Source organism: Vigna umbellata, chromosome 10 (assembly GCF_029865625.1).
Source record: "Vigna umbellata cultivar VRB3 chromosome 10, Vumbellata_1.0, whole genome shotgun sequence".
Classification (NCBI taxonomy): Eukaryota; Viridiplantae; Streptophyta; class Magnoliopsida; order Fabales; family Fabaceae; genus Vigna; species Vigna umbellata.
Window position 1 is genome coordinate 13,827,820 of NC_142174.1, and position 20,422 is coordinate 13,848,241.

General features: G+C 31.8%; 3 protein-coding genes and 1 long non-coding RNA gene across 5 annotated transcripts; 3 read left to right on the plus strand and 1 right to left on the minus strand.

Moving 5' to 3' along the window:
- Window positions 1-1,639: 1,639 nt before the first annotated feature.
- LOC148191971 (uncharacterized) lies at window positions 1,640-3,542 on the plus strand. 2 transcript variants are annotated; one of them, XR_015782707.1, is made up of 6 exons: window positions 1,640-1,770; window positions 1,940-2,042; window positions 2,245-2,266; window positions 2,549-2,607; window positions 2,731-3,023; window positions 3,111-3,542. It is a non-coding gene; the product is annotated as an uncharacterized LOC148191971 (long non-coding RNA). The 2 variants fall into 2 exon arrangements; XR_015782706.1 differs by having other exon boundaries at window positions 2,549-3,023.
- Window positions 3,543-4,935: 1,393 nt separating this feature from the next.
- Window positions 4,936-8,817, plus strand: LOC124833429 (Ribonuclease III family protein). The gene is made up of 5 exons (XM_047307919.2): window positions 4,936-5,940; window positions 6,873-7,074; window positions 7,250-7,450; window positions 7,961-8,047; window positions 8,230-8,817. The coding sequence occupies exons 1-5, from the start codon at window positions 5,162-5,164 to the stop codon at window positions 8,548-8,550; spliced, it is 1,590 nt and encodes a 529-aa protein (XP_047163875.2). The 5' UTR covers window positions 4,936-5,161; the 3' UTR covers window positions 8,551-8,817.
- Window positions 8,818-10,611: 1,794 nt separating this feature from the next.
- On the plus strand, window positions 10,612-15,563 carry CKA3 (Protein kinase superfamily protein). Its single transcript, XM_047308029.2, has 10 exons — window positions 10,612-10,926; window positions 11,470-11,599; window positions 12,402-12,596; window positions 12,867-13,024; window positions 13,534-13,624; window positions 13,762-13,827; window positions 14,103-14,185; window positions 14,365-14,428; window positions 14,515-14,583; window positions 15,472-15,563. Exons 1-10 carry the CDS (start codon window positions 10,841-10,843, stop codon window positions 15,526-15,528), a joined length of 999 nt encoding a protein of 332 aa, XP_047163985.1. The 5' UTR covers window positions 10,612-10,840; the 3' UTR covers window positions 15,529-15,563.
- Window positions 15,564-16,750: 1,187 nt separating this feature from the next.
- Window positions 16,751-18,689, minus strand: LOC124833514 (uncharacterized protein At2g23090). The gene is made up of 3 exons (XM_047308017.2): window positions 18,530-18,689; window positions 18,300-18,340; window positions 16,751-17,142 (listed from the first exon to the last, which is right to left on the minus strand). Exons 1-3 carry the CDS (start codon window positions 18,603-18,605, stop codon window positions 17,023-17,025), a joined length of 237 nt encoding a protein of 78 aa, XP_047163973.1. The 5' UTR covers window positions 18,606-18,689; the 3' UTR covers window positions 16,751-17,022.
- Window positions 18,690-20,422: the final 1,733 nt, after the last annotated feature.

Sequence of the window (20,422 nt, forward strand, 5' to 3'; positions counted from 1 at the left end):
TTTGTTTGCAATGCTTTATGCAAACGTGTTAAGTTTCATACAATAATTGGTGCTCTTGGTGATAATATGTATTGCTTTCGTACAGATCAAAGTCATAATTTAGGTTTGTGTTTTCACATCATCCATGAAAAGGGTCCCTTTTTGAACGCAGACTAATCATCAGAATCTTGATTATGTTCAATCAAATTAGAGTGATTTCTCTATCTGACCCTTACGTTATTTGCTTCGGATTCAAACTCCAAATACATATCATGGCCACCCATCTATATGGGCTACCCCATTGCAATAACCACTCTCCAACAAATTAAAATCAAAACATTTATGACCAATTTGGTGTTTGGCATATCGTTCATTCTAATCCAAACTTAAATTTGAAACTTGAATTTATATGAAGTGAAATTGGAAAATGAAGGCACAATAACCCCTGCGGGTAATCATGTTTGCCAAACAGCTAGCACCGTAGATGTGACATATGCATGTCAGGTCATTCGGGTGTATACTTTAGTCTCAAATTTAGGTGAATTATTTCCATATCGTGTTGTTTTTCATTCGCTTACTGTATCTTTGAGTCATCTTTTCAAATAAGTATCCTAATAATAAAAACAGGAAAGCAAAAAAAATTAAGTTTTTTTTTGTAAATTAAAACGTAATTATCCCTGAGTCAGAGATCAATTTTCAACTTATAGGTTTTTAACATTTTTTGTAAGTTTATTAAACGTTTTATCCAAAATGAATCTTTGCTCGAACTAGCTGTCAATACACTAGAAAATAAACTATATCGTAATCGTAATGATCATGGGAGACACGAGAAAACTGTCCCCTTAGCACGTGGGATGGGAGAATTTTTTTAATTTTAACCACAAAATTGAAAAGACAAATAGAAGGAGAGATTGTTTTATACTTTGATTGATGGATTCAAGTAGGTTTCTTCCATTTTTTTTTCTTCGCAATTCAAATCAGTTAATTCGGGTTGGTGAAAATTCACACAACACGAAAAATGAATTCTAATGTTCTTGTTACTGTCATCTAAGGAGAAAGATTAAGTTTTGTACCATTCATTTTAATCAGGTTAATTCTTGGTTAAATATAATTATAATTATATATTTTTTTATAATTCTTGATACATTTAATTTTTAAATTTTAAAAATAAATAAATACAGTTATTTTAATTTAACAATATTAATTTTTTTATATATAAAAAATAATATTATTGAATTGACTATATATTTAATTTTAAAGTTTAAAAATTAAAATATATCAAATTTCTGATCATAATTTTTTTTTAATTTACAAAGTTTAGTTACTACATATATTAATTCAAGAAACATTATAAAATGGTTAAAAGAATTGAGATTGTCAAGGTCAAGGTGAACATTCTCATTATACAAATCTAAAAATAGTTAAGTTTTCGAAAAGAAGACTTTGATATCTAATCTAATCTAATATCTAATATAAAAACTAAAATAACAAATTGGTAGGGAATAGACCCAATTATCCCTATCTGAAATGTGCCAGTTGTCCATCCTTTAGGCATTTTTGTCATTTCACTTTTGTTTAGTTAATTACCATTATACCCATACGTTTGGTTTGGTTTGAATATCCCGCCTCTGCCCTGATTCGTTTTCTCAAACCAGTCACTCTTCCTTTCTTTTCTATTCTTTTTGAACAAGTTTCTTCTTTTCAATGTTAATTGCTTTTAAATCTTTCTTCTTCTTCTCCCGAAAGTCCAGTTAGAGTTTTTTTACCTATATTTCTGTTTCCCGTTAAAAGGTAGGTTTGGGTTTCCCTATATTTGGATTATTTAAGTTTTTCATTTTTGCAGTTGGCATGGAATCTATAATCTGGGCCAGTACAATGCTGAACAGTAGAAGTTTTTCTTTTTCAAATATGATTTGCTGATATGTTTTATGTGCTTCATTTCTTGATGTTTTTATTATAGCATTCTTTCAGTCAATGGGCCAAAGCACACAAAAATCAATAACTCTAAAGATGGATCTTTCAACTCCCATTCCTTACTTTTCTTTGTCATATTTCATTTTCAGGTATTTTTTTCTTTTTCATTATCCTCCTATGGTGTTATTTTTTCATTCCTTTTCTATTGTTTGTGGTTTTGGTTGAGTCGCTGATCAAGTTTTATTTTTTCGTCGTGGTTGTGAAATTGGTATTGGTGTTTTGTATATTTTGGTTTCTGTTGTTCTGTTTCTGCATTTTTGAATTAATGTTGTCTTTCTTTTGTTTGAACAGGTTAAGTGCACTATTAATTGTGGTAAGATACTTATTTCATACGTATGTTTATAAGTTGATATCTACATTATGATTTAACCTACGGAGTCCTATTTTAGTGTTAAATGAATATATTTTAATAATTTTGATGTCATATATGTCTGCTGTAATTTAGAAATGAGAAATGTTTTTGTAGGTATTTCTTGAATTGTCTGTTGTAAGGACTGCTATGTATTTATGTTTTCAAATTCCTACAAGTCATTGTTATGCAAAATAGAAAACGGGTGATGATACGTTATATTGTGAATTTCAATATATTTTGGAGGCGTACTAAAGGGCCAGCAAAGGTGATTGAGAACACAACTCTAACATGTCAGCAACATGGTAAGTTGAAGGAACCATAACATACAAAGCAGAATATTTACTACTTGAGTTACCTAAATACCTACGACATACTTGACTTATAATGATGATACTTCTGTTATTTGTGCTTGGCACTTTCCAAAGGGAAATACATTGAACCTTCTGAGGTAATGAAGATGATAATCCCAAATATTCAAGCAGGTATATAAAAGAAAGGACAATAATACTTTAATAACAACATATGTGAAATATATTTATGTAGAGCGTAGCACTGTAACGCTTCTATTGAAGTTCCTTTTTGTATACAGGACAGACGAAGCATTAGTGAGAACCTTCGGACAATTAGCTACTTTGATTTCTAGACATTGAGGAGAGCCACCAAGAATTTCCACCCTCGAAATTTGCTTCGAAGTAGTGGATTTGGGTCTGTCTATCAGGTATAGATACTAAATCTTATGTCATTTGCTTTGATAGATTTGGGCTTGTTTGTAATCATATAATATAATTCTCTTTGAATTATTTAGGTGCTGCTCAGATGGTGATTTCTGTTAATCGTCTTATACATATAAGAGCAACATCTAAAGGCACTGTGGTCCCTTGGGAGGCATCAATGTTTTGCATTTTTTTCATTCATCATCTATATATATATATATATATATATATATATATATATAGCCAAACATGGTTCTAAAATGGGGTAGGGTTTCGTTGTGATCTTTGACACGAGGAAAACAGGACTGATGCAACTGCAATTATGAATAGTAAAACCATTATAGTCAATAGAAACATTGAAGGTATGTATGAGATCGATATGTAGGGATTATCGTTTCTTGAACCAGAAATCGTAGTTGTCTTCTTTGTGAATGATGCTCAAGAAGGGTCCGATTAATGTTGTAATGCCTTTGCAGTGTTGTAAAATATTATTATTTTATTGCAATAGAAAGTTGTGCAAAGTCCATAAACTTTTGCAACGTTCATACCTAAATATTTATGACAATATATAATTATAGATTATATTTATGACAATATATAATTATAGATTATATTTATGACAATATATAATTATAATACCTAAATATAATTTCATAAATAAATTATTTATGTAATATAATAATAATTATATTGATTTTTTAAATACAAATTAAAAAAATAAAAAATAACTCATGGGTACGCACTAGTCTCATTCTAGTTTGAGAGAAAAAGTAAGTTATTTATTGTTACAATCGTCACACAAATTTAGATAGATGTTAAAGTCTAAGGATTTTTGTTTCACTTGTCTCTGTAACATATTTTCCCATTTTTACCGACGAAAATCCTTGAATTCAGTTTAGATAGATGATTTTTCCCTTTACATTTCCATTTTGTTTTTCGTCTAAATTATTTAATATTTATGCTAATCACTGTATTTTAAAAATTTCACCTAAATTCAAAATAATGATAATCTATTATCATCTTGCAAATAAATTTCTCAGTACAGATATAGAATTGAAATTGTTTACTCACAAATCTCGTTAAACTATAAACTAAATATTGCTGGTTTAGTATAACCTAAATTAGTTTTGATTTATATATCCCCAATACTATGCTTTATAATCAAGTAATAGAAAAAAATCCAAAGACTTCGATTTTTTGAAAACCAAATAAAAATCCTTTAACAATTTTTTACTGCCAGCAAATAATTTTTTACACTATAGAGATTTTAAGTTTTTATAAGTGACCATCTAACATTATTTACATCAAATGAAAAAAATATTAAAACTCACTTTTGTACTAAGTGATTTATTCGCCCACTGGCAATGGAAAATTAATAATGTAATTCGTTCTTGCACCAAATAATCCTTTGGAATTCAAAATACAAAATATTAGAAACAGATAAAAGTTTAGTTTGTGTGGATATTTTTGCGGAGTTTAAAGTTTAAGAAATTGGACTCAACGTATAATAAATATGAGTTAAAATTAGGTTTAAATTTATTTTAATTGTAGTGTAATCTCAGAAAAAAAAAATATCCTACCAATTATTCTAAAGTATAGCTTTATATCGTTATATATTAATAACAAAAATAAGTTAGCAAAAATATGTCATAGTATTATATTTATATTGAGATCATTTATTATATATAAAATAGTTTTTAATCTTACAGCACGTTTTTTAATTGTATTATTTAGTTACATAGTATGTAAACAGATAAAACTAATGTGATTATCTATCTTTTGTAGGTCTGTCTTAAATTTACAAAATCACCTTATCAAAATTTCATTGATGCACAACTCTGATAATAAACGACGTGTCGTTTAGAAATTAAAAGCCCATCCATGCCCCTATACTATACGGCAGCGTTTGGCTATGTAAACAAAATTGAAATCTGAGATATCCAAGAAAGCATCCGGCTAAACGAAGGGTGTGGGACGCGACGCTGCTGCTTCACCTTATCCAACACTGTAAGACTCCATCCCAACCCCTAAACCCTCTCATCTATGGTGTCAAAGGTTGTACACAAACCCAGAAATTAACCACCTTAATGTTCGCAACCCACCTTTTCCAAACAACATTTCCCACCACAGTCACTCTCCGATAATGGAACTTTCTTCTTCTTTTTTACTCTCCCCAAAACCATGCAATTACTCTTTCTCCTCCTCCCTCTCTCCGTTCCCGATTCACCTTTTCATCAGAAACTCCAAATCCCGAACCTCCCCTTTCCGAATTCTGGCGGTGGCCGTAGAGCCACAACAGGGCTCCCCCGAGAGCAGTCCCCAGCGACTTCTCAAGGAGCTCGCGGCACGAAAGAAAGCAACTTCCACAAAGAAGGGACCCCCAAGAAGGTTCATTCTAAGGCCTCCAATAGACGATAACAAATTAGCTGAAAGGTTTCTCAACAGCCCGCAACTCTCTCTCAAGTCGTTCCCTTTGTTGAGTTCGTGCTTGCCCTCGTCGCGGCTCAACAATGCGGATAGGTTGTGGATTGACGAGTACTTGCTCGAAGCGAAGCAGGCTCTGGGGTACACTCTCGAGCCCTCGGAAACGCTCGGGGACGATAACCCCGCGAAACAGTTCGACACGTTGCTGTACTTGGCGTTTCAGCACCCTTCATGTGAGAGAACGAAGGCGCGGCACGTGCGGTCGGGGCATTCGAGGTTGTCTTTTCTGGGACAGTACGTGCTTGAGTTGGCGCTGGCTGAGTTTTTCTTGCAGAGGTATCCGAGGGAGTCGCCGGGTCCAATGAGGGAGAGAGTGTTTGGGTTGATAGGGAAGAGAAACTTGGATCAGTGGATTAAAGCCGCTAGCTTGCAGAATTTGATATTTACGTATGATGACATGGATAAGATAAGGAAGAGGGAAAGGGACGGTCCTGTGAAGTAAGTCATAACTGTTAGTCTCTTGTGATATGGTTTTGACTCACTGGATAACCTGGTTCTCATTAAGTTCGGGTTTTCTTTCAAATTATGGTAGTGCAATGGTGCTAGTAATAGTAAATACTGAAGAGTTTAAATCTGTATGCACCTCCAATTTTAATCTGTTAAGATAGGTATTAGACACTGTGGCTTGTATGATCTGTTAAGATAGTTATTAAGTCAACGAACTTAGTATAACATGATTTGCGGTTGGATCTTAATGTAAAAACTATTTAAGCTGTCACTACATATATATTTTCTCAATGCTAAACAGTCACTCCCAATCTGGAATTTTGATATTTCATCTAAGTTCCATCCCGCATGTAGAATTATGTTTACTTACTATATGTCCAAATTTGGCAATGAGATAAAAATTGAAAATGACCGAATGGTTGGTCTATGAGCATTTTCATGTGGCTGGTCAAACTGAATTGCTTTATTATGCTAACGTTTGAGATGCGTGTTTCTTCTCAGATTTTATGGTTATAATGTTATCTGCTTTTACTTGGTTAATACAGCTCTCTGTTTTCTTCTCATGATATTCTTGAGTGATGTTTAAAAATCCAATGTGTGCTATCGTATATGTACTTGGGATGCTGAAGAATGGAGAATTTGAATGTGAAAAATTGATGTTGTATTGGCTTCAAATAGAATGACTGACTCAAATCTGGAGTGATGTAAATCCTGGTACACTTAGGTGCCATCTGGAATTTAAAAAACAATTTTTAAAACAATAAAAGTTGGAAAGGAATCAAATAGATCCTTACCTTTCTGGATGATTTAATTTTTACGGTTTTTCATGTATGACAGAACCATTTTAATCAATGAAGTTGGTATCTGTCCTATTTCTGGAGTGGATTGTTCATTGCATTTTAACATTTGTTATTCTATGGCAGGTCAGTATTTTGGGCTTTGTTTGGGGCTATCTATCTTTGTTTTGGTATGCCAGAAGTGTATCGTGTTCTTTTTGAAGTCTTTGGAATGGATCCAGATGCTGAGGACTGCCAGCCCAAATTGCGGAGACAACTTGCAGATGTGGATTATGTATCTGCTGAGTTTGAAGGCAAGCTAAGCTGGCAAGACATCGTTGCATATAAGGCAAGCAGCTCATATCTTCTGCTAAGTATTTATTTATTTTTCTTAGAAAAGTTAGTGCACACTGATCTATATGTCATGCTCAAAAACCTAATTCATCTATTTCCATTAGAAATTCATCTACAATAGAATACTTTATTTTTAAATGATGAAATGATGTTGACTGTTCTTCATTCAGCCTCCTGCAGATGCTCTGTTTGAACATCCAAGGCTATTTAGAGCTTGTGTTCCCCCTGGGATGCATCGTTTTAGGGGCAATATATGGGATTATGATACCAGACCCCATGTTATGAAAGTACTTGGATATCCATTAGAAGTAACAGACAGAATCCCAGAAATTACTGAAGCCAGGAACATAGAGCTTGGACTTGGCTTGCAGGTAGGTCTTCTGTTTTCTCATTCCTTTTTTCTTTTTGTTGTATCAACATATAAAAGCACATATCTGGCTTGACTTTCAAGGGTAGGGCTTTAGGGCTTGCATGTGTCTGTGCACAAGTCTTACCTTGAATATTTATTGATAGTTTCTAGTTTTTTATGTGGAAATTAGGAAGGTAAAGTTAGAAGAAGCTGAAATATTTTGACTGGCTACACTCCTGATAGTTAATTATTCTTGCTCTAGACCATTTTTTTACCTGCTTTATGTATTGCTTTACTTTACCGTATTCTCATCACTGCATTGCTCACTTCATAGCAACAATGTGTTTCCTTAGGACCCCCCTAACACTACGCACATTAATAGTGGAGATAGGAAATTGTCGATGTATTTAGTTATTCAGTCAATTTGGTTCTTAGACTCTGGTGTGCAAAATGCAAAGTTGGTGGTCAGAAGTTTGAAAGTTCCCTGGCTTTTGTTATAAGTTCTGATGATGATTGTCTTATCTAATTGCAGCTATGCTACATGCATCCATCGAAGTACAAGTTTGAGCATCCTCGATTTTGCTACGAGAGATTAGAATACATTGGCCAAAAGATACAGGTACTACTACTATTCTGTCTGCTATCCAGATGATGATTTGACTGAAGTTGTGGAAAGACTAGTTTAATTTCATTAACGGGATATACCATATTTTATCACAATTTCTATTTACAATCTAACAATTACTGATCATTGATTGGATAATGTATAATTTTGAAATTATTATTTCTGGTTTTCTTAAGGATTTGGTGATGGCTGAAAGATTATTGACGAAGCATTTAGATGCTCCGGGGTTGTGGCTGCAACAGAGGCACCGTGGCCTTCTTATGAATAAGTATTGTGGAAGATATTTGAGAAACAAACTTCTCCACCGGTATATTATATATGATGAAAAGATTCAAGACACTTATGAGAATAACCGGAGAAAAAGAAACCCAGCCACAACTGCTGTTCAACAAGCTCTTCATGGGCTTTCATATCTTGTTTATGGAAAACGTGACGTGAGACGTCTCATGTTTGAGTTTTTTGACTTTGAGCAGATTCAGCCTAAAGAAGTAGCCTAAATATGGAGACAATGTTGACAACGATTAAAAAACTCTTACCTTTTTCTTTTCTATCCCCGTCCTTCTATGGTTTTTTTTTTTTTTCATTTTATGATTTGATCCACCAAGTTGTTAGTCAATAGCAGATGGAGATTCTTTTTGGGGAAGATGAGCTTGTATATATAATCGCTGTATTTAGTTTTTGGGATCCTGCACATTCTTGACAAATGAGGATAAATGCAAGATGTTCCAATACTTTATAAATATCTAAGGAAAAAAGTTGTTCTAGTTTAGTTTTAAATGATGAAACTTGGAAATATGCATACTAACTAAAAAGTGTTATAACGGGGAGAACTGCATGTCTTCCATTTAAATTTGAAAAATCTTATCTTCAAATAAATAGGGAATGTTACACCCAAGAATGTCTATACCTCTTTCATTAAAATTGTGATATATTCTTCATGTTTTTTGGAATTATAAGTGTAAGCTGTTTATCATCAGTCCCAGATGTTTGTAGATATTGAAAAGAACATGATATGATTATTACACCTTGATAGGGTAGCACTTACTCTAGAGGGGCATACACCTATTCTCTGGATAGAGCCCATTCATAATCGGAATTTGCAAACTAAGCAACTTAAAGTAAGAATTGTTTAAAAGTGGGGCTATTTGAATGAGGCTAATTAAAGGGGGCAGCAGTAAGAAAGAGTTCAAAAGTATGAATGTTTATGTATAATTTGTGATAATTTGATATTGGTAAGCAGAGTCTTTGGTTACATAATGAAAATATGTTTAGTTTACTAAATATCTATATAGGTTTATTAGAAATGAAAAAAAATAACACGAGATTTTCACCACAGATTTTTATTACTTATTATATCAAATAACTTAATAAAAGTAACAATTTATTGTAGTAAAAGGTCTTTATGAAGAAAAAAAGAAGTCAGAAAATGGGTTACAACGTACGGGTCAATCCGACTCACAAAAGATTCAGGCTGGATTGAGTTTGAAAAAATTGTATTTTTTATGTTAAAACCTGATTTATTTAAATCCGGTTCATGCGGATTAAATCCGTGGTGGGTCGGATTGGCCCACCAGTCCACCTATCTAATTTTATTTTATTAAAATTTAATTTTAATTTTATAAAAAATATTAATTTTTTTTTGTTTGAAAAAATTATTTAAGTTTTTTATTTTCAAAATTAATTAAACACCCATATTCATAGTGAAATTTGGGAATGAAATTTGTTTAAATTTGAATTATAGAAAGTTTGTAATTTGTTTTATTTAAAAAGAATTATAATTAAGTGAACTAGTGAGCTAACCCGTTTATCCACTAATTCGTGGTGAGTCGGGATGGATTTGAATTTTTTTGACTCAATAATAAATGAATCGGGTTGAATTGACTCACTAGTAACCAACCCGTGGTGGGTCATGTCGGGTCGGACTGAGCTGGATAGCCTGTTTTGACAGCTCTAAAAAAAACATATTTTTCACAAAATGTATTTAAAAAAATAGTAAAAGAAATATTCTAAACTTCAGATTACCTTAAAATTTAAAACTTCTCTTGTATTAAAGTTATGAATATATATATATATATATATATATATATATATATATATATATATATATATATATATATATATATATATATATAGTGAAAATAAATATAAACTAATCTTAATTATTTTTATTTCAGTCAATAATGTGATTCTAAAAATATCTGCAAATTAACCGAGATGCTATCACAGACAATATTTTGTCACTCTTAATATTAAATAAATTCCATTCTGTCATGGAAGTTTAACATGGGTGTAGTTAGAGGGCCAGTTGACAAAAAATCGCAAGCATAGGCACGTTGAAGGATTTTGAAAAAAAATCATCCTGAAAAGAGTAAAGAATCTTTGAGAGTGATTCTAATTGGGTTGCTAACAGATATTTTTTGGGACAAGTCAGTAATTGCCACGTGGATAGATTCTTAGGTAGACCCACAAAGCAAGAATCCTTGGTTGGGGATATATTTTAAAAAGAGCATAGGACCAAACGCAGCTTTATTACCTTCGCTGCTAAGCGTTGATAGACAGACAGAGGATGAGATGGGCCCATGAGATGAGAGATATGCGCACGAATAATCAATCACGCTATTAAAACTACTGCTCTGCTACTTGCTGCCTAGGCTACGCTACTGCGCACCCCTGTCTTCAATCTCTTACCCTGCGCATCTTCCAATCCTTTAAAACTAACACCATCGTCACTCTCGCACCAAAACCTTTCGCCAAAAACTCGGGATCTCAGATTCCACGCGCCAAACCATGTCCAAGGCGCGCGTCTACGCCGATGTCAATGCTCTTCGTCCCAAAGAGTATTGGGACTACGAGTCCCTCACCCTTCAGTGGGGGTAATGTTCCGAACCCTAATTTTTATGTTAATGTTTCTGATCTCAGAGGGAACATTCCACTATCAAGGGAATTTTATTGTATGATTGTAGACTGTGTAGATGGTTTCTCAGCTGCTTTTTTTTTTTGTTTCATTGTTCCTCGTACCAATGGCTTCGGCAATCGTGTCTAGTATTTTGTATTAACCGACTGATGGATGCGGAATTGAGCCGTTTGTGTTGCACTGATATGATTTTGATTGGATCTGATGCTCTTGCTTAGGTTTTGTGTGGTAGGACCAGACACTTGAGCTGGTCCAGAATCACCTTGTACTGAAGAGTTGATTGATCAAGTTTGTTCTCTGTATCCTTAATATATCGTACATTTTTTTTCTTTTTTTAATTTTACCGAGCGAGTATTAATTGCTTCCTTTTTAGTTTATTTTCCATTTAAATGGAATCGGTGATATTGGAACCCTTTGATGATTTCTTGCCCATCCTGGACCAATTTCTTTAATTTTTAGTTTAAAAAATATTTCTATTTATGTGCCATATTTTTTATTTCAGTGATCAAGATGATTATGAAGTTGTGCGAAAAGTGGGCAGAGGGAAATATAGTGAGGTTTTTGAAGGCATTAATGTTAATAGCAATGAGCGCTGTATAATCAAGATTCTGAAACCTGTCAAGAAAAAAAAGGTACTCCTTTATTAGTTTGTCATGCTTTTCTCCTTACTTGGGTACCTGCACACTATGAATTAAGCCAGCCAGTGCTGCTTTATGTGAACTATTCTCCTAATCTGCTGCATAGTGCACCTGTTTTTACTCTAAAAAAATTCACGCACACTCAAGCATTTTTATGAGGTCAGTGTTGTATTATAACCTTAAAATTCATTATGAGATGTTAAACACGACATAATATAATTAGTTTTTAACAGAGACTATAAATGTAGAAACACTTCTATGCGCTATCAACAAATAAATAGAAGGCATAATGACATTATGTGCAACATTGATATGATAATGGTTAGTTATATTGCAAGTCAGTGGACCCTCCGTATAGGGTTATAGGTGAATATTTGAGCTAAGCTTGATGAATTTTGTTCAAAACGGCTAGTGCCATTGTAAAATATCCAGAGGAGGGATTAAGGCAGACTCAACTTATTCTTTACACGGTCACACACCCGTCAATTGATTCATCCTATATATATGAATGACGTGGGTCTGCTGCACCTGCAATGCGGTTTTGCAAATTCCATTTTTGTGAATCAGTAGGATTACGTTGTCCAAATCAGTAGTCCTTCTTATGATGCGTTGGAATTAATAGTATACTTGTAAGCTCTTTTCCTTTGGATTGACAAATGAGTTGTTAATATTTTTAAATTTTGTTAATATAATAGTAATTCATATTTTCTTAACTTTATTTTGTTTGATAATATGCCATTTCAAATTCTTTTGATTTTTTTTCTTACTTTGTGAGTATTTCAACACCCTTTTCCAGATTAAAAGAGAGATAAAAATACTTCAGAATATTTGTGGAGGACCAAATATTGTCAAGCTTCTTGATATTGTCAGAGATCAGCATTCCAAAACTCCTAGTTTGATATTTGAGTATGTCAACAGCACGGATTTTAAAGTTCTGTACCCAACCTTGACTGATTATGACATACGCTATTACATATATGAGCTCCTTAAGGTGAGATATGTTCCTTCAATCTCCTGTATTATCATTGGTAGTTGATACTGCCATTTTTTATGTCCTCTCCATAAACATCATATTGTTTTTCCTTAAACCGTGTTTGAGTATCATATCTTAAAGAAGGCTCCGTGCATGAATACAATATGTTGATGTGTATAAGCCCTATAATCATTTTTTATGTACCCAATTTATTATTTTTAAATAATTGAGCAAATGTGTATTGAGAACCTTTTCTTGTTTTCTGAATGCTTTAGTGTTGAATTGCAGGCCCTGGATTACTGCCACTCTCAAGGCGTTATGCACAGGGATGTCAAGCCTCATAATGTTATGATTGATCATGAGTTACGAAAACTTCGTTTGATTGATTGGGGTCTTGCTGAATTTTATCATCCTGGAAAGGACTATAACGTTCGTGTAGCTTCAAGGTACTATCCTCTGAGCAATAAACCAGAGTTTCAAAGAACAGATGCGACATAGGAATGAATAAAATGGGGTGTATTGGTATTTGACAAAAATTGAAACCAATATGGCCTGAGACAACATTTCCTTTTCAGAATGGACAAATTTATTGCTTTATGGTCTTTTTTTCCCAGGCTTTAATTCTGAAGTTTTCGGGTGTACATATTCTACCATGTTTTCTAAGTTAAATCTGCCGAGGGTTTAATGTCAGTCTACTGGTATTCTAGTTTACTCCTTTAAGTACATTTCGAATGATCTTCATATAAACACATCACGGCTCCCTTATTTGATTTTCTTTTCACTTATAATTTATTTTTGTATAATCAATCATTGTTATCATTAAAACTTGACAAGAAAAATGATTATCTAAATTTTCCTAGGCTTATATTTTATGAGTGTAGTGCAAGTATAACATGTGATTTCTTTTTAAGTGTCATTGACCAAAATTGTCATGTGTTATGTTTTTGTTTCTCAGATACTTCAAGGGTCCTGAACTTCTAGTTGATCTGCAAGAATATGACTACTCATTAGACATGTGGAGCCTTGGCTGCATGTTTGCTGGAATGGTAAGTATTATAACTACAAATAACTTGTCATATATGGGATACTCTTGACATCATTTATGCAGATGGTCTAAATTTGAACATACATGATTAAAATTTTGTAATTCTGGTTATGATTTCTTTTCTTGTACTTTGTGCAGATATTTCGCAAAGAACCTTTCTTTTATGGCCATGACAACCAGGATCAGCTTGTAAAAATAGCTAAGGTTACATTTGTCGTGCTTTACAATTATTTGTAAATTTTTGGTTACCTTGATGTCGTTGTTGTACCCAGCAATATCATTTTTAGTTCCAAGCTATGATATCTTGTCCTCCATTAAATGTGGTTCACAAAGTATAAAATAATTGACCATTGTTTAGCATTATTAATTTTTAACCAAGTTTCCCGATCCTAACAAGCCATTGTAGATATACTTTTCTTTCTGTATTCAAGTTATCGGTATATTTATTGTTACTGTTTTTAATTATTAGTGATATGTAGGTGCTTGGGACTGATGAACTGAATGCGTATCTTAATAAATATCATCTGGAACTTGATCCTCAACTTGATGCGCTTGTTGGAAGGTATCCCCAACTACATTTATCATTAACTGTTTATCATAAATGATTTCCACGGGACTTTATCATTTTATCATTTTCCTCTTCAAGCTCTCCTTGGAAGCGTGCTGATTTTATTTTAACTTTATTTTCTCTTGGTAGATAAATGAACACATTTTATTATGTAATGCAATTTTGTATTGCAGACACAGTCGAAAGCCGTGGTCTAAATTTATCAATGCAGATAATCAGCATCTTGTGTCTCCTGAGGTGGGTCTTCAATATTCCTATTTGACATTGTTAACCTTCTGATTTAGTGTGGACTGCATTTTAATAAATTCTTGTATGGCATGTAGGCAATTGATTTTCTTGATAAGCTTCTTCGATATGATCACCAGGACAGGCTAACAGCTAAGGAAGCGATGGTAACGATAAACAGCTCCTTAGTTTGTAATTTTCTTGATGTCGTTGCATTAACTTTAAAATCATTTGCTTTAACAAATATTTATATTTTTTAGAAACTTACAAGTTTCGTCATTTAAGTTCAATCTACGTTTTTGTTAGTCTTATGTTTTATTCAATTTCATCCTCTGTTTTTTTTCCTTGCCAAAGTTTTTCTCCAAGTTTACGATATGATGGGGCCTTGCAAGTTATTTTTCACTGTCAACATTCTGGAGAAAGGTTTCATCATTTGTACTTGAATGTCAAATCGACATCCAAAGCTGTCAAATAACCACCAGAAACCTTTAAAATGTCCCTGTCGCATCTTTGTTCACCATTTAGACATCCAACCACTACTGTGGAGTTAATCATAATTGACCAGATATTTTACCTGTATCTCTCTCTATCGCATTCACCACTATCATGAATCATATCCAAGCACCAAAACATCCTCTGAAAAGTTGGAAGACAAAGTGAGATTCAAGCAAAACGTTGTCACGAAAACAAGTAGTGACCAAAAATAACTCAATACTGAATTGATTAAAAGATTTAGATCAAATTGAAAAACCCACATTAAATTAAGAGGACAAAAATTATGATTCCATTGTTTTTGGCATATTTCTAATGAGAAAATATATTGACACTTTTACACTCATTTCACACATTATTTCTCATTTTTTCATTATAAAAATCATGTCAAATCACACATCATAAACCTTGTACAAAAGTTCTTTTCTCACTCTTTCTCCATGTGTCATTTGAGTGTTATTATTTTGAATGTCAATCTATCATTTTTCCTTATTAATTAGTTTATTTATTTTCAAGCTGCTTGCACTAACTTTTTTCTGTCATTTTGGTGTTTGTCCCTGCAGGCACATCCATATTTCTCTCAGGTAAGGGCAGCAGAAAGTAGCAGAATGAGGACATAGTAACTATAGATCACTTATGGATCCATAAACTTGAGTTAATATATTTGGGATTGTTTTATGATATCCGAACGCGCATCTTCGTTACCTTCTGTTTATCACAGTAGTTTTCCCGTGGAGTGTATCCATAATATATGTTCACATGAGGAATAATGTTATTGACAGTTGTTGAAAGGATCTTGAAAGTTATACAATCTTAAATAATCTGGGTTGTTAGACTTGAAAAAAACGTCTTCTTTTATTTTAATTATCTAAGTTATGTCATTAATTTTACTTTATTCTTTATTTAATTTTTTTATATAATGGTGAAATAAATAATAAAAATATTTCTCAAGTCACTTTATTCTAGTAAGATGGTTAGACTATGATAATATAAGGCAGCGAATGCCTTTCCAAATCTATTTTTCTCGTAATGTAGGTTGACATTGAATAAGTCTCCTTTATGCCAACTTCTAACTTTTATGATCCAATACAGCTCAAGTAAATTTTGTAGAACCTCTGGTTAAGAGTTCGATGCGAGTTTTTAATTCATTAGACATGACAAGTTATGCATAAAGTTTAGTATACGATTGCTTTATTTGAAATGTCATTACAGCAAACTAATTTATATCATCACTTAATCATAAAGTTTAGTATACGATTGCTTTATTTGAAATGGAAAATAAGTCACGCAATTATGCAAAATATATATACTGTTAATTAGTCGAAACTACCATATATATAAATCTATACATAATTATTTTGGCAATTATAGTGGTTTTTAATATTTTGCATAAAACATTACGCATATAATAGCCGTTAAATTCCCTTTAAGAAAATGGTTGCTATAAAATTGATCGGTAGCTTCTGTTTTTAAGTGACCAATGAAAACCGTTATATTGAATTCAGATCCACGATTTTTTTTTCGAGTACACTTTTACAGGTCTTCTAGTAAAGATAACACAAGCAGCAATATGTTGTTTCAGGTGAACGTGGTTGGAATGACTAAGATAACACAAGCAGTAAAGACCAAAATACTATTGAGCTCAGGACAGACAACGATCCTCTAGAATTATAAAAACTGGAGTCCATATATTAAAATTATTATATATTAAAACAAAGGATGGGATAAGATTCCATCCAGTTGCCAAAAATAGTGAGGATCTATTTCGCCAAGAGATTCCATTTTGTTGTTCCAGACTCCGCATGCCAAAATGACTGATAGTCAGGTAATTCTATGATAAGATTAGAAAATAAGTTTATGTAACACTTTAATATTAACACGAACGAACATTAAGCAGTTACAGCTAGACAGAAAGTGAAAGCATCACAGTTTGTTGCCCTGTCATGAAGAGAAATTACAATAAAAACACCCTGCTCTCCCTACATAATTCTCCAGGCACAAACACAGAAAAAAACATTTAATATAAAGAGAAAATGGAGGAAGATCTCGGTGAATAGGTTTAAGGAAGAGGCCATGATGATATAAGTTTTCTCCAATTCCAGTCTCCAATAAGTTCACTTTTTCAAATGAGGAAAACAGGCATAAACATCAGATTTAGGATGTTTGGCTTCAGCATGCTCCCTACACTTCACTTCCGAAGTGGTGCACATAAATGTTTGCATGCACACCTTGCACTGCATTATTCAATCAATATACATTATTGATGATCAGTAAAGAGTTCCGCTTCTGCAGCTATCACTAAAATTATGAATATATTTCAATAGTATACTAGATAATATAAGAGAACACATCGCATGCATGTATAAATGTGCATGACATACCAAATTTTTAAAATAAGTCAGCATCACAACTGACTAGATGATGTAGTGCAAGGTAATACTGATGACATCCCCCCTGCCCAAACTAGCCCATTTCATACACATAAAATATGGCTCTTTACAAAATTCCAATATAATGTTTCCTATAATCGTCTTTTCTTTGTTGCAATTTCAGTTTTGTTCCAATTATTTCTAATATACTCTGATAAAAGTAGTAATGCAAGTATAATATCTTTTCCATGATCAGGGAACATAAATTCAGAAGATACCGATGAACAAAGAATGAACGGCAAACAATAAGTAGAGAACTTTTTCAACCATAACAGAAATATGACGATATAAACAAATTTATACTGCAATCTCCATCTGAAATAATTGAATAATCCATCAATTTAGTCCCTCGTACATTACTCTATCTCCTTAGCGTCTATATTAATAAAACTGTAAGTAATTCTTCAAGAACTGTTGGGGAACTAGGCCTACTATGGAACCTGAATTCCATTTTCACATCTTTTCCAAGAACAGGGAACGTAAATGCATGCAGAAGATATCCCAGAACAAAGGGTGAATGGCAAACACCAAATAAAAAACTCTTTCAGCCGTAACAGAAATGCTGCCCTTATTAACAAATATATACAGAAATCCCCATACAAAATAATGGAATAAACCATCACTTTGCTCCCCAAAATATTACTCTATCTCCTACGTATTCCCTAGTGAAATAAACTTCTACAAGTAACTCTCCAAACATTGTATATAAATCGGTTAAGTATTTAAGTTGATATATTTCACTATTTGGCACAATTTTTAACAATTGGTATTTTACTTTACATATATTTGACTTCATAGATCAATAAGAGAAAGAGGGCAATACTTCAAGGAAGAAATTGATGGTATATTCACAATATTAAATCGAATTTCATTATTCTATACAACCAACCGTGCGAGAAATCCAACTTATGCAGAGAAAAAACGAAAGCAATTGTTTGTGGAGATTAAAAACACGATATTACCTGAATGGACATTGCTTTCTTGTTGGAATCCAGCTGGCTTCCTGCACAATTAAAAGAAATTACTAAAGTCAAGAACGAAGCCAGATCTAACACGTATCGTCTCGATTTTCATAATTCACTCTCAAAAAACGGATTTTTACAAATCAAAGTATTGATTGGAATATCGATGATTGAAGAGAGGACGAATGAGAAAATATGATTAGGTTGGAGAAAGGGGCAAGAAAAATTACCCTTTCCGGCGGCCCTCTGCTTCTCGAGATTCTTTTCACGAGCCATCTTCGACTTCTGGCCATTGCCTCCCCCCATGTCTGATACCGCAGGAAGGATGAAACCCTAAAGAATCTAATTTTTCTCTCAAGTTACAGAAGGAGGAACCCAAGGTTTACGCCAACGGGGGATATAAATGATCAAGGACCCGGATTCGACCCGACTTATTTTGTCCCACCAAACGCGCTTATGCTTCTTTTTCTTTTCTTTTTTCTTAATGGATACATATGTATAGTCATAAAAATAAATATGAATATTTTTTATATTTTAATTATAAATAATTTTTATTTATTTCGTTAATGATTTTTATTTATTTAATAAATTATTTTTATTTATTTAATTTTAAAAAATAATTAAATTTATATATAGTTATTGATAAATATATTTTTATCTATGAAATATTAACGTTTTTTTTTTGTTTTAACCTTTTATATTTTATGAAATTTTGTCCCCTACCATTTTACAATTTTTATTTTTCTTTAAAAAAATATTCACCCAGGATTAAAACAAAAGGTGACATATTTATAGGCATTAAAATAAAAATTATAATTTGTAAGAATTTAAAATATAAAAAATTGCAGGAATCAAGCAAATAAGATAACATATTTACATAAACGCAAAATAAAATTATTTAAATATTAACATACTTTTTGTAATTACCTCTGTACCTATGTATTCTTCTTCTTTTTTTCTCGTACTAACAAATCATAAATATCTATATACTACAATTTTAAATTTCATAAAGAATAATAATATACACATCGAAGTCCATCTTATTTATTTAACATGTAAACTATGAAATAAAATAAATATTGTTTGTATGGCGATTCAATCAAAATTATAATTTCACCTCTACATTATATATTGATATATTAATGAAGTTAATTGTCATAAAGAGCACGGAGTACCACTCAGTACCCATATTGATTTATATAAGTTTTGTTTCTTTCCATATTAATGATATTAATGATGTAAGATAAACAATAATAAAAAGTAAGAATAAAGGATTATCATCGATTCCAACTATGACAAAAATATTTGTGGATAAAATCCGTAAATAAAAATAAAATATATTTATTATTTATAGATAATAAATATTTTAACATACAATATCATATATTCTATCCATTCATATTTGTTATATGTAAAAAAGTTAAAGTTAAAATTTAATTTATATTTTATTAAGTTGAATTTAATTAAAATTAAAGTTTATATATTTTATTAAATTAAATTAAATTAATATTTAATTTAATTTATATAATACTTTATATTTTTATAATTTTATTTATATTTTATTTTAAAAATTTATAACATATTTTTTTAATATTATAGATATCTATTGATATCTCTAAAATTTTAAAATCTATAAATATTTTTAAAATAGATATCCTATGTAATGAAAACATTAGGTAACAATAAAGTTTTTGTTTAATTCGATAATAATAAGTATTAATATGTGTCTAACTCAACTCGAGTATTTTTGTATGTATTAGGTATTTATGATATAGTATGAAGTAAAAGATTTTATCATCATCGTTATTTTTTAAAGGAATTATAATTGTTTTATTTTCTATTCTTACAAATATGTTATTTTTATCTGTGTTTTTTATAACTTTTATTTTGTTTTTAGTTCATATAAATATTTTATATTATATTTTAGTCTTTGATGAATCATAAAGTCATCGTTGTTAATATTTTTGTAAAGGAGATCGAAGAAAGAAAACGAAACTAATATTTTTAGTCATTAAAAAATCTTAAGAAAAAATTTTGGGAAAAAAATCATATTTGAATTTTCTTTTAGCGGGTGTGTTAAATTTGTCTTTTCATTGGAAGAAACAGCATGGTGAAACTGAGTA